The 15,465-nt window shown below is 38.0% G+C and overlaps 1 protein-coding gene across 1 annotated transcript in view; it reads left to right on the forward strand.

Moving 5' to 3' along the window:
- Positions 1 to 15,465, forward strand: part of lgr4 (leucine-rich repeat containing G protein-coupled receptor 4) — a 66,394-nt gene that overhangs the window by 27,899 nt on the left and 23,030 nt on the right. Inside the window, exons 3-4 of the mRNA XM_036543958.1 lie at positions 5,196 to 5,267; positions 8,824 to 8,895. Coding sequence (XP_036399851.1) covers positions 5,196 to 5,267; positions 8,824 to 8,895 — 144 coding nt within the window. The remainder of the gene's footprint in view (positions 1 to 5,195; positions 5,268 to 8,823; positions 8,896 to 15,465) is intronic.

The following is a 15,465-nucleotide window of genomic DNA, read 5'->3' on the forward strand; positions in this document are numbered from 1 at the left end:
TTTCAATGTATTTTCAAACACAGATTTTATTTGTTGTGACACTTTTGTACAATTGAATTGTCAGAAAGCCCTGAACATGCTGCATTGTCCAGAGGGAATTGAAAAATCATAAAACCCAAGCTAATTGGGAAAAACTGGAAAAATATTTCCTGGCCCTGGGAAGAGGCAGTCTCAACGGTGGAAACCAGTGGAATGTTAACAAACAGTAGAATGGTATAAAATAGCCGTAGATGCATTGGATAAGTTGAAGTCCTTAAGTGTATCTACAAGTGTCATGGTGGGCTCAGGCAAGCTATGAGGTGAGCCTTCCATTTCAGGGATTAAGGCATGGAAACAGCCATGATTTTTTGACAAAAGTGTGAATGCAGGGTTTATTACTTTTTGTGTGGTTCTTTTTAACAGTGAGAGAAATTTATGACTACATTGTGCATCTGACTATTGTATATGGTGTCATTAAGCCTACCACGGAGTACGCGCTTCGCCAACTCCACCCACGGTTTTGGTCACAGTGAAACAATACCAGAAGAACAGGCAGAAATGTTACTGTTTGTTGCTCTGTGGGAGTGCCAAATTCTGGAAATAAATGCAAAGGATTTTTCTTCTAATTTTGTCACACAGCACACCGGTGGGTTTTACAGAAAAAAAAAGGTTATCAGAGATCTAAGTGTGACACAGTTGAACCTGGAGTCATTTTATATTGCCTTTTAAATTATAAACATTGAGTAAGATACAAAAGAGAACAAAAAGGAAAAATACAGTAGGTAAAATATTTCACATTAGTATTATAGAATGTTTATAAGTGTATACTTTGGATTTCTTCCTGCTGTTTTTTTAATATCAGTGTGCAAAGGTGAGTATACTGGCAAGTCTATCCAATAACTGGCAATAAAATGGTTACTAAAGTGGAAAAAAGCAGTATCAGAGATGTAAGCTTTCTTAATTCAATCAATTTTGTTCCAGTAATTTCAGACTGTGTAGCTACTGTTTTTCATGCTTTAATGTGGATGATGGTAAAATCTGATTATTATGTTTATTTACACACATTCTGAGTGCATGAATAAATAGCTACCCTGATTAACTTTGTCGATTTAGGCTCTGCCTTCTATTCTTGTGCTGCTTGCATTACACGTATGCTAGTTGCAGTGTTAGAAAGGTGTTTCATGTAACGTGTGAACACTTTTCAGCTGCGTGAAAAGTTTTGTCAGGATTTCTGTGAAAGAAATGCACTTTCTTGTTTCATCAACAATAATGTGTTCATTGGCAAAGTTTGTAATATTATCTTTGGCGGGTGGAATGGGCGTTGGGACATAATTCGGAAGGAATTAAAGGGGTGACTGCCAGAAATGTTAGTGTGCTTTTTTAACGTAAAGGGCAACTCATTTTACATAACCAACATGTATAACATTTGCTGTATTTGACATTGGCAATGTTCCAAATGAAATATGATTACTCACTGCGCAGACACTAGAGTAGTCTAGTTGCTCAGTTGCTGTAGAGGGTTCAGTGTCTTGAGGGTTCAGCGTATTGAAAGAGTCATCAAAATGAATTGAAGATGTGCATCTGCACAGCATTGATCCAACAAAAACAAATCCTAACTTTGAAGAAACTGACCAACCACATGACATCATTCAGATGATCACTGAGGATTTGGAATCAATTGGTGAGGTTTTCTACTGCCTCAATGGAATGACGAGGATGGCTCTAACCAAGAAGAGGGAACAGCCATATATATTAAAGCCACTGTGTAACTAGAACAGAAAATTCCAGCATATTAGCACTCATGGTTTAGAGTGATATTTAGCTCGAAGCAACATTGATTGAGCGGCACTGATTATCTCTAATTATGACAGACATTTGCAATGTGGCAAGTAAAAAAAAATCAACCCATAGAAATGAAGCCAGCACTGCTTGAAGAAGACAATAAAGCTCCAGAACTAGAACAGTACAACAAAGTGTTCCATAATTACACCATGATGCTGCCTACTCACTTGATAGCTGTGCAACTCCCTGGTTAGCTACTAAATCTTAACCTTTGGAGTGTGTACTTTCTAAAACACTGAAGTCAATGCTAGCAACGGGTGCATTGGGTTTGGGAAACAAACCAAGATATAAAAGTACACCCGCGCACTGCTATCAACTGAGAGAAAAAATATCCTACCAAATGGAATAAGGTAAATGTAGCATCAGCTCTACCTGCGACTCAAAAGTTAGAATGCCTTTATATGGTATTGGTGGGCTAATTAAAGATAACAGGCATGAGAATCTAATTTAAGAACAGGTGGGATTCATCATCATCCAAGCAAAGTTTCTTGTGAATTTTTCCCAAGAACAAAATATCCTTGTCTGTGGAAACACTTTGATTAATGAGGCCCATTGTGCGTTGACAACTGAAAATGAAAGAATTTTTTAACAAAAGGCAAGAAAAATGAACTCAATATTAATAAAATATTTGTACTGTACATTGGTACATGACTTTCCCAGGAGTTCTTCAGCCATATTACAAGAAGGCCACAGGGCAGTATGGATGCTGATGGTGTAAATGTTATGGCATGGTATTTACACAGGTGTAAGTCTGTAGTTGGAACATTTTAGTTGTGAATGGATTTTTGTGAGAAGTGGGGACCGATTGAGGAGGCCTTGAAGTCTAGATACCCCGGTGGTGGACAGATAGTGTCCTTAATATTAGCTTTCATGTTCATATTACCAAGGGTGCAGAGCATCTGCTGTCCATCAAGTGTACAGAGAAAAAACAGATTGGATCTGGACTGCAGAACATTAAATCCCCCTTACCTGCAATGGAAATGTATGCTCCATCACCAAACTCAGGGGAGCCGGATGTGGCAAAGTAGGAAAAATAAACAGGAAAGAGCAATTCTCATGTGTTGTATGGTTTCCCAATGCATGTGTCTGCCGCCCGTGCGGAGGCAGTTGCTTTCCATCACATTAATGGAATTTGCAGATACACACCCCTTGTCATGCCTGCAGCCTCCTAATTAATGCTCCTTTTTGCTGTTTGTTTTCCTTTTTCAAAAGAAGATTAGAATGAACTGTACTGTGTGTGTCTCTTAGATTTCAACTTTTGGAGATAAGAAACTAAAATATTTTGAGATGACAAACTCGCTCGCTCACACACACACACTCGCACACATGCGTGTAGTGAGTGTATTTAGGCAACTGACTGTGTTGATGCACAAACTATTTTTACCTCTCGTTATTTTAGTTTGTGCAATTCAGGTGCAGGATCTTGATCAGGACTGTGGCATCAGTGTTCCACTGGGGGAGGGGGGGCTGGGGGGGTGGGGGGGGGGGTGGGGGGTGTTGCAAAGCTCCCAGCCTGCTGGCGTCCATCCAACTCCTATCAGCTCTGAACGAATTGAGCCTCTGGGTTTCAAGTTTCAAAAGGTGATAAATCTCACATTAATCTCCTGGGCCAGATCTGGAGAAGGCATGTGCCCTTGATGGCCCCAGTCCCACCTCCACACATTTATAAAGGATAAAAAATTTTCAGCATTGTGACGGAAAGGGTAGACGAAGCTGTGGCATAAACACGTCTGCATGCCGAGACTCCACGCATATGTCAGCAGAATCACACTGAGCATGTTGTCAGCTGCAAATTATTATTTATTAATCTATCACTGAAGCGTTTTCCCATTCTGTGGTTTTATCTGTTTTGTTCTGATGTCCAAAGCGGGTTGTAAGTGATGCATTTTAACTGTTAGGAAGAAATCCAAGATGCGCTTTGAAATTAAAGATGTATAATCTTAGTTGAGTTATAATATTTATCTTATATTTTAGGCATGCACTGTTTGAAGTGTTGTTTTTAAACTGCATATGTAGCTTATGTCATTGTATTCTGTAGGTTGCCTGCAAAGATTGAAATGAGGCAAACATTCTTCCTTAACCAATCATGTGATCACTTTGCTAGGCAAAATAAGAAGCAAAGGATCAGCCTGGAATATAAACATTAAGCATGAGGCAATATATTCAGCTCATGATATGATATGTTTCATGAAATGGAGTTCACAAGACATAATTATTTCAAAGCCATAATATATCCCCAAGAAATAATGCTGGTAAGAAAAAAATATAATCTGATTGATCAAGTTTTCTTTTTCTTTTCTTTCATCAGACATCAAACCCCTATTCTTGCCAATATTCATGATGTACCACGGGTTTAAGTGCATCATTATTTTTTATAAAACAGATCCACAATTGGCTGAAGTCTACTTAGTTACAGTCCACATAAAGAAAGAAGGTAGACCGAAATTAACTATTTGTGTTCATTGCATGAAACCAACTAAAGTAGTACCTAGCTTGTTATAGTACTTACATTAACTTTCCTAACAATATCTAAATAGAGCTGCTGGGTTTGCTAGACAGCCACTGAATGAGGTAGGCAACAAGCTGGCTTTTTAGACATCTTTGTTTATTTCATAGACTACTATTGTTACACAGTAGAATGTAGTTGCTAGCATAAATAAATACTTAATTCTCAGAAGAGTTGGTTTTCATCTTTGGTAACTGAACTTAGCTGTTAGTGATGTGGAAAGTATCAGTTAAAAAAATATGTTTGTCAGTGCACAATGATATTAAAATCACATCCAAAAATTCCATTTACCCATGGAATAAAGGTGAACCTGACTTTGTCACAACCTGAAATCAAACTGACCAAAAGGAACAATGGATTGCAACTAATCATTTTATGAAGTGCTTTTTGTCATAGCACTGCTGAGGAGTAATGGACTGAATGAATAAATCAAGTTAACGTTCCACTGACATGTTTTGGGGAAAAACAATCAGCCAAAATTCAGTCATCTCATGCCAGTGAACATTGTCTTGCATAAATTGATGTGCCAGAAAATGTCCTGAAAATATACGCTTAGCTTATTCACGTTTTCACCTTCAATTTAGTTTGATCTGCATGACATATTGGCCTATTGTCTTTCAGTGAGACTATTGAGTGGTTTCGTTGTTATTCATTGTTAACCTCAATAGAAGTATAATACATTTATTAGGCAAACTGCTGTTGCTATTTATTCAGGAAAAGAATAGCTGAACAGTGAAACTTGTTGTGGACGTTTTTCAAAAAACAAATGAAAAGCAACAAAGCTTCACTCTGACTTGCAGCAATGATGGCAGTGATGCCAGGGTACAGTTTTTCTCACTATGTTGCCAATGTGTTTCTTCTCTCTTAGGCGGCTTGCTGGAAATGATCTGACCTACATCCATCCAGAGGCTCTATCTGGCCTGCACCAGCTGAAAGTCCTGTAAGTACTCATAAATCTTCAGAAATTAATACATGACACTGTCCAGATAAACACCCAAACTGGACACTGATTACTAAGTCATAAGGGGGAGACTGCAGTAATACAGTATCAAATGACATGGCTGCTCTCTCCCCTTGCCAGTGTCCAGTTTGAGGTTTTACCTGGACAGAAGCATGTGATCATTTATGAAGGTTAATGCAGCGATGTATATTGACACTGTAAGACTGATGAAGCATGCTCATCTAAAAGCTTCACAGAGTAGTATGTTTGCTCTCAAATGCTGATACTTCTTAGTGAACTGGAAAAGGTTTTGTCCCTTGAATTCACAAACTATAATGTATTATATTATATATTTATATTTGCATACTTAATTATACATAATTATGTATTTTTCATGACTTTCAAAAGACCTAAGTAAGTAAAATAAATGTTAGGCATGTTTCATAAAATCACACATATTGTGCAACCCTTTCTGCTGAAATGGAATTCACCCTCGTATTCAACCTTCACACTCCAGTCATGCAAGAATTCTGCCTGTACACATTTAGGTGCCATGTGCCTTAGGTGCCTTTATGCTGAGATGGAATTCTTGGCCACTGGGACATTTTAAGTAGGAGACTGATGAAACGTCAAGAATGTCCCGGCCTAATATCTGCAGGATGATGCCTGCATTGGTAGATGGCAGAGTTGAGCTTGTATGAAGATATTTTTTCATCCATTGTATTAGAAGATAATTCTTTGAGGCAGTGCCCATTGCCCTATGTGCAGTGTCCAGCTCACGGAAGGAGCATTACTGACAGAAGAAATGATGTCAGTTGATCCCCCACTGACTACGGAGGGTGTTCAAAATCAGTAATGTTAATACATAAATAATGTGCGACTATTTAAATCAATGAGAACAAATAAATTAGTGAAAGTGCATTGTCAGTAACAATGAAACATGAAATTGTATTTGTTCATTTATTGATTCATTCTTTTATTTACAGTATTAATTTTTGTAAGAATTTTTGGATTATTGGGAGTAAAATGGGACATCTGGGATGTCCCCTTAAAAGAGAGATCCAGGATGGCTCAATAGCATCAAGTAAAACATCTTTATATCATTATAGTGTGAATTTCTGAAAAAAGAAATTCCTTTTATTTTTCCTGTTTGGAGCTGTTGTATTTGTTAGGGCAAGGCTACTGAGTTGACAACGGGAGTTTATAGAGATAGCCTATTATATATGATGTTGCCAGGGTGTTTTTAATGTTATTTTCAAAACACTGCATAAACGGGTAATTTGTGAACAATTGGCATTTATCAACATTCCTGTAATGCTCCCATACATATTCTAAACTAGCAATGGACAAGTAGTAGTTTATTTAAAGCTCTGAGTATGTTAGCTCTTCGGGGGTGGGGTGGGGGGGAAGCTGAATGTCACTTTTCACACCCAGCTTCTGTACACCATGTTCAACAAGTAGGGATTACATTATCAGCAAACCCTCTGTAGCATTCTGAATTCTGTTAGAGACAGGAACAAAGGCCATTCAGAAGTTCTTACCTTATCTCTTGCCAGGCCAGTGTAGCAGGCTTGCAATTTTAGGGGCTGGACGCTGAAAAGTCCTTGAATACTTTAGCGTCAGGGTGTTTTTGATAACCAGCCCAAATATTTGACAAGCTGCCATTATAATGTAAAGTTTTTTTTTTTTTATCATGCAAGATATTGTCCTGTGAAAAAAACAAAAACTAACAGTAACACTGTAACTACAACAAATTGTAGCAGCTAGTTTTATTAAGTATAATATAGTATGTAATATAATGTGAGTAAATATTTAGTTCAGTAATATTTTTGTGCATCTGAAGCAAACAATGGCATAATTAATTTAAAAGGAAATGGTCTAAATCTTACCACTTTATAGAATTTTATTTAAGTAATACTGGTATTTTAATTGCTGAAACTGTGGAACTGCTGAAACTGCAGAATACAGTATATTTGAAATTAATGGGTCATTACAGTTGTAAATACTTTCATGTAATCACGGCATCAGTTCATCCATATTCATAATATGTATAAACTCTGTCCTTCAGTCTCCTGTGTAGGCAGCGTATATTGCTGGGTAAACTCATATTTTTGTAGGGGCACAACTAACTGAACAGAAAGGAAGTGGGCTGTCTGAATAAGATTGATTATGTAAGAGTGAATAAGGAGGGACTTTCAGAGGGACATGAACAGTGGTGCATAATGCATTATTCAAAGCCCTAGCTGGAGGAGCACTCATTGAATCCATTAGTCTGTTGACAAAATAAGCTCTTATCATGGCGAAGTGACTGCCATTCATTCCTCAATGTAGCAAATACATCAGAAATAGTGTGTAAAGTTGCCTAAAGCAGAACAGTTTTCTTTATTGGTTCATTTAAAATGTTTTGCTTTTTTTCTTGGTTTGGTGGTGTTAGTGTTGCTTGTTCAGCAAGAAAAATATGGCTTCTTTGAATAGCAGATTCTCATTTCTGCTGATGTTTTTAATGAAAATGCTGTCACAGTAGTAGTTAAATGATCGGAATGTATTGTTTTTTGTAGAATGAATCCATATGGGAAACATATTTCAATATGTTTTTATATGTTTTTAACATTCAATATGTTTTGTTCTGAAAAGAAATGAAAAAATGTATGCACAATATTTTAAATTATCTACTTATGAAAATTGTAGCACTCTGTTCATATAATAATGATTACAAACAGAAATAGAAGCACTTTCAATGAGAGTTCAATGGCATCTTATTTAATATCTCAGAGAAAAAAAAAAAGATGAGGATTTGTTTTCAGTAAAAACAGCTTACAGTTTCTATTTATTGCTAATGGTTACATATAACATACAAGCCTTGTTCATTTCTGTCACTTTGAACCTGTAACCATTGAGTTACAATGTTCAGAAAAGGTAACATAGAATGCCCTGGGCATGATTATAATGTTTGTATAAAATCAGATTTATTGCAATTAACTATTATAAGTAATACTCCATCTTGTTTTTTTCTGTATCAAAATGAGCTGTGTCCTGACCACATGTGTAGCAAACAAACACCTTTCTGTTTCCATGTAAAATTTACTTTGAATCACATTGGCAATGAGTGTTACACCCATAATGCCCTGCTCTCTCCATACATCCTCATATCAGTCTTGCTTGTCATCAGAAAGGAAAACAAAAACTGCTCCATGGACGCTGTAGTGACGCCTGAATGAGCTGATAAGGCAGAGGAAGAGAGATAGGCAAGTCTGATTATGTCTGAGCACAATGACGTGATACTGTCGGCCAGGTATTAATGTAGCCCTAAGGCTTCCAGAGATCAACAGACAAGCGGCCACACATTTGCACTCACTAACTGGCAGAGAGCAGAGGAGCCATTGGAAGCATTCAGTGGTTGTGCTCCATAGAAGAATGTCTTACTTCATAATGGATATTTTTGCCAGAGAATGTTGCTTCTAAGAGAAGCTACTGTCCTTCTGATTTCTGTTTGTCTGCTAATGATATGGAAGTGTGTACAACAATGACAGGAATGTTTTTTTGTGTATTTCTTCAGGATGTTGCAGAACAACCAGCTGAAGACTGTACCCAGCCTGGCTCTGAAAAGCCTTCACTCCCTCCAGTCTCTGTAAGTTGGACAGCCACCTTATCCATACACCTGTCAGCATCCTCCCAACCATCAAATGCACCAATAAACATATTCATTGAAGATTATTATGGGGGAGTACCATACCAGTATTATACCTTGCCGTTTGCAGGAGTTTATATGAGCAACATGGATATGCTGTCTTATTTATTGTAGTCTGCAAGGGAACCACTTAGAAAATGTTCTTTATAGTAGCTGATGCAGGGGTTTGGCCCAGGAACTTTCATTTCCATAAATGTAACACAGGAAATGTCCTCAGTGGACGGAGGGAGGGGGGGGCTAGGAAATGTGAGAGCTGCCACTTAAGATATGTTGCACTAATGACCAATGAACTTTAGAAAACAAGTGCATGGCGTGAGAAATGCTCAGTGCCGCCGAGATGCTAATCTTGAGACAAACTGGCCAATTACTTTCCATTAACGTGTTTATCCTCTGGGCTTCAACTCAACTTTGTCCAGTAAAAACACAGAAGTAAATTAGTTCAATGAAAACAAGGTGAAAGAGTAGATCGTGATTGCTTATGTGTTTCCAGGTGAAGTTTCTGTTTTGGTGACCAGTATTTACAGTATTTAGCAGAATGTTTAAAAACACTGTATCTTGTGCTGCTTATCATAATATCTTTAGTATTGGACCATTAATAGTGAAAGTGCCACAGACTACCAAGTAATACCAAAGGTAGAATTAAATGGCCAAATAACACACACAGAATGATACATGATAGTAACTTGATTATCAAGATGAGAACAACAGACATAAACGTAATGGTAAGTAAATGCAGCAATTGCCAAAACAGCAAGCACAAGGACCAATCAGGGAGAAGAAAAAGAAATTTGCTTAATACATGGCAGTTTGTATGTGTTCTGTGTGTGTGTGTGTGTGTGTGTGTGTGTGTGTGTGTGTGTGTGTTAAGAGTGTACTCATAGTCTAGCTCCTTCAGATCATTTGGTTTTCATTTGTGACCAGCTTTCTTGAATTTAAACAAAACATACAGATTTAGTTGGCCAGTTCAGAATATTTATTCTGTTTTCACTTAACTGCTTTGTAGATTTGTGCAAATGCTTTGGTTCATTGTCCGTTTTTGGCTAAACTTGAGCAAGGACACTAAATATACTAACTCAAATGTATTGGCCCAAATATAAGTCAGATTTCTGCCCTTGCAAAATACATTTTGTAATGCAAATTGCCCTCCATTTGTGTACTAGTCATGTCTGTCAGGCTGTAAGTTGTCATCAGACACATTTGGCAAATCCTCCAGTACATGTTGGCTTTCCTGTAACACACTGTGGGACTTGTAGTGAACTATTTGCTGCAGGCAAGTAGTGTGTCGAAGGATTGCACACCTTCTTCTTGGGTGAGAGCAGAAAATATGGGTTCTGCACGAGACATCAAAACAATGAGTGCAGCCATTCTGTGTGTCAACTTTTGAAGGTTCACAGTAACGAGCAGAAAAATATTTTATGTCATGTTTTCGACCCTGCAATAGCCAATTGCACGCTAGGCTCGTCTCTCCAACAACGTCTGCGCTCATGTTCAGGAGCTCTAAGGGGAGACAGATACAGTCCTCCGATACTCTTGCCTGCAGCCAATGGCTGTGTTTTTGGTCCCACAGCACATTACAGTGAATTTGGCACTCACGGAGTGGGCACTCATTGGAGGATAGGCACTGTTCCATTGGTGTGATCTGGGTAACTTGTCTGACAAATCGCAAGGTGCCTGAAGGTGGTGAGACAAGGAAATCCTGACTGACCTTCCCACCCCTGTCCCTGGTGGGACAAAGCCATTTTGTTCCTCCATTGTCCTAGTTATTGTTGGGAAATGCTAACTGTAAAGTCTTGTCTATCTGCCTAGCTATGAATTATTTCTCTATGAGGAATCATTAATGTGGTCATCAAGCAGGACATGTGTGTGACCACAAAGGCTTATAGTAGCTGCTTCATTGAAGAGCTGTAAGAGGTTGGTGAGTTAGCTAACTAGCTAGAGAGTAAAGTAATAAATAATTGTCCAGTGTGTACACACTTGTATTTATTCATTAGTTAATGAATGACGGCTTCTTGCTAGCAAGCTTGCCACCTTAATTGGCTGTGTATGGAAACAAATGCAATAGTCTTGTGCACTAGGATACAGCACCAGACAGTACACTACAAGTTCTTAAACAGACATAATTTTAAGCCTAGAAGTCATCCTCTAGACCACATTATGAAATAGCTAGTTTTTTGATCACCAGCATCATTTTTAATCAACACTGTTTGAAGCTGTTAACATAGGACTTTTAACACAGTAATGCAGGTGGCACCACATAGATGCCCAAAGATATCCTTGCCATTTTTACTCAACCTCTGAACTACATCCACAGACAGCTTACAAGATTGCACAACAGTTGGAGGCAAGCAGCCTGCTTAATAACATAATTGTTGCAAATGTGCTCCGGATGTGTTCCTTCACACCTATGGAACACATCTCTGGTATTTGTCTTCATCCTCTTTTCCTTTGGTGCTAGTGCCTCAGTGAGTTTGCGGGTATCTTTATGGGTGTGACGTTGAATTCTGTGTCTCTGATTAGCATAGTAGAGGATCCCTTTAAAGCAACTTCTCTCATTATTGCGGTACCAGATCTTTCCATAATCAGCCTGTGTGTTTTTCCTTTCTTTGTCTTCTCTTTTTTACAGATGTCTCTTTTCCTGTCCCCAAGGGGTTAAGCTTTGTAGCTGAAGTAATGTGTTTTGGCAGAGTAAAGCTGGTTTTGTAACAAGCCTCTGAGAGTAAACTGTCAATCAACACGCCTTTTGCCTCCTGGCACTGAGTCTAAAAGGAATTAAGAGAGAGAGAAAGAGAGACAGAAAGTAGAGGGGGTGGGAAGAGGAGGAAAGGAAAAGGGTAGAATTTTCACAGAGAAAGAGAGACTTGAGGAGGGTTGGACTTTTACCAAAGCCTGTTTCAACAGCAGATTGATGGGTGGAGATCTAATGATAAACAAGTGTATAATTTGGTAAAAACTGTCCAAAAGGAAACCTCTTAGGAAACATCCTGCGGTCAGAGGTGTGCATGCAGATGTCATTGCTCTGATTGTCAATTTTAACATATCTGTAAATGGGTGGTAATGAAAATAAGTAAATAATGACCACAATGTTTGTGTTATGTGTTATGTAAGTGATTTAAATGAATTGAATTAGACTCCAGTCTGGCTGCAAGCAGAGGTGAGGCATTAATTACTTTGCAGTCTGTTCTATGTTTGCTTCTTAAACACGGCTCAGAATCTCCCTCATCTTCTGGTATTACAGCCAGAGACAGAGGAGCCATTCCTATTCATCAGCAAGATGAGTGATGGCACCACATTGATGGGGTGCAGATAGACAAGAGGTGTATGAGCAGAACAGTGAGAGGCAGTGTGAGGAGGGGTGAGATCTTGAGTCTACCCTATAGACAGTGATACTTGAGAACCTTGAGACCTGTGTGGAGTAAGGTGTGACATTCTGTAACTCAGTAATGACAAATTATCATTGTAAATACATAATTGTTGTTTGTCCAAGTTAGAAGTTACTCATTTCAGTGCTGAAAAGCTGGGAAAAACTGTGTGTGCATATAGTATAGAAAGGAAGCTGAAAAAATAATCCACGTAGCTCACTATGAACCCACCCGAAAAGCCTGTACAGAGTCCAGGTGCACCAGAAGCGTCTTGTGTGTTGGTTCATTGGATGTCAGCAATCTGTCTAGTATCCCAGCCATATGCTATACATATGTTGTATATTTGGGCTGGTGTACAGTTTCAGATCATGATTACATGAGAGTGCACACTTTTAGACCTGCCAGTAACAAAAAAATTGATATGTCAGTCCTCAAGTTACTGGCCAAGCAAAGGAAGATTGTTGATGTGATGAGGAACATCATGTTTAGTGGTTCGATGGTCAGGCATGTTCAGTGGTCTCATACCAAATATGGTTCAGTGTAGAAGATACAAATGCAGGTCCTGCCATTTGCTTTTGTATTTCAGATAAATTGAGTGGTAGAATTACTTTTGTTATTCTTGCTTGAACCACCTTGATCTTTTATAACTGCATTAACTCATAACAAATTAGCACCAAAGAAGGCTAAAGCAAACACAAACAATTTTTGGTACAGAAACACACAAAGTACTTACTGTTAGCTTCAGTTCTTAGGAAACATTTTAATGTTCTCATATTTTGGCAAGGTTTTTGTCATCTCAGTCAGCTACTACATCTTGACAGGTAGGTTGATACGGTCCAAACAGTACAGACAGAGTTGGGTGTGTTTCTTGATCCCAAAATAGTTAATTACTACTGTCTGCTCTGCCATTACCAAGGTCAACACAACAATTAAGTTTCTCAAAGAGGAGCCAGGTTATGGCATACCAGAGGACACATCTTTAACCACAAATGTTCAGTGTTTAATTAATAACAGGGACAAATCTAAATGCCAACATTTCAGCCTTTGGGCTGAGTGGACCAAAACTCAATCAGTGCAAAACACTCTTATGTACACTTTAGCAGATGCTACACTCAGGTTATGCTGCTTTCAGTACAGAATTTATAAAACCTCTGTCTTAACATGTTTCTTTTAGATAAAGCCAAATATCAAAACCATGAGAGCAAGCTTAGTAGCAAATTGAATATAGCGATAACTGGCTGGAAACATAATTAGATAGCTTTGTGGTATTTGAATTTCAGGCATTCCACAAAGATATGAAAACAGAAAAAAATATGTATGTGCATATTTTGGCACATAACTCCAGAAACAGCAGAGCATCACAGATTGTGGACATTGACGTCATCCTCACGTGTATACCCTCATGCGGCCTTTGTGACTCTGCCTTCAGTGGAATATGAGTTTTGCTTAAGGCTAAAATAGAGCATTCCACTTGATGTTCCTTTCTGTAAGATGAGTATGTTTTGCACTTTTGGACAAGCTGTTGGACTGCTATTTGATTTTTGATGAAGTTGCGACAAAGAGTCTAATGAGCTGGTTTTATGAATGGCCTTGATATTTGTAAGTGTTAATTGATCAATGTCAGATGATATTGGCCCCTTTTTAAGTTATTGGTATCTATTGCCCTTGGAAAAAATAATGTTGTCTTGCATGGCAATACGTAGTAACTTGTAGCTGGGGTTGTTTTGTGTAATTTTGTAAGTGTGATCCATGATAATGAGCCATTTTTCAAGATATGGCTACACTAACAATATAGTTTTCCACACTACCCAGAAAATGAATCCAAAGTTTACTCTAAATCATGAGGGCCTGACTGTAACATTAGCTAACTGGCCGTTACGTTGTGTTGAATTAAAAATTCACAGGGAAGCCTACCTTGGTTCAGGCTAGGATGAGTCTCTCTAAACTCACCTTCCTGTATGATACTGGACTGGCCAAAAGTGGGCCGAGTGGAAGTAGGTGTTTACTGTGATACTGGAGAATGATGATCTAGCAGGTGCTCATTCGCATAGCACAGGAATGGAATGTTGTCACTTTTTTTGGTTTCATTATGTTTTTCTACAAATTTTTGTAGAATGTAAATACTTGAATGTAGATACATACGTGTTTAAGGTGTTTTTTATTAACTACAAAGGTAGGTGGTTCACGTTACATGGTCTGTTGTGCAAGACGGATGATACTGCTAGTGAACTAATTCCACCATTGCAAGCTAGACAGCAACAAGTTGTGAGTTAGCAATTAAAGTCTCACCAGATGGACTGATCATATTGCATAGCAAATATAACTCAAAATATGAAGCTAAAATCATGGCCACACAATGGTCCACAGCCATTATTAGCTACAGTACCTCTGCAAATACACAGTAGCAAACAGATTGCCTCATACAGTCCATGAAAGAGACCAAGGGGATATCTGATTCTGATGATAAACTGCTTTTGTTCTGTTGTTGGAGATGTCCCTGGTTTTGAAAAATTAGCAATGTCTTACAAATACTGTTGAGTTCAGTGCATCCAACACAACACTTTCCTTGAGGTTTATGCTTATTGGCCTCTCCCAGAAAACCGAACATGAATTTCAGGCTTCAAATAAAAATGCATCTTTAATGACAGATAAATCACACATTTAATCACTGTGGTCAGTAAAATACTGTATATTCAAGAATTTTTGCACCATAAAAATTGAAATGGCTGGAAAACAGTTTTACTATTCAAAAAATGTCACCAATTAAAAATGTGATTTGTGCATGGTGCAGTTCATTGTGATTTGTTTCATCCAGTATTGTCTTATCATTTAAATTTCCCTGTTTTCAACATCAGGAGAAAAGTATTTTCCATTTACAATCTCCAAAATTCCACTCTTTGTTTTCATGGTTTCCTTCCAAGAGGTAAACCTTATGCTGTAGGAAAGTTCCACAAAAAGGGCACAATTAATCATTGAAAAAGCAAAGCCTAAAAAATATCTGCTCAGCACATTTTTCTTATTTCATAAAAGTAAAATTGTGGTCAGTGATTAAACCTAGTAACCTATGTAGCTGGAAATCAATGTATGTCCTGAAATCGTATGTAAAGCAAATGCTGCATCTTGATTTCACATATACTGTATGTCTTTAAAT

This window comes from Megalops cyprinoides, chromosome 13 (genome assembly GCF_013368585.1).
Source record: "Megalops cyprinoides isolate fMegCyp1 chromosome 13, fMegCyp1.pri, whole genome shotgun sequence".
NCBI lineage: Eukaryota > Metazoa > Chordata > Actinopteri > Elopiformes > Megalopidae > Megalops > Megalops cyprinoides.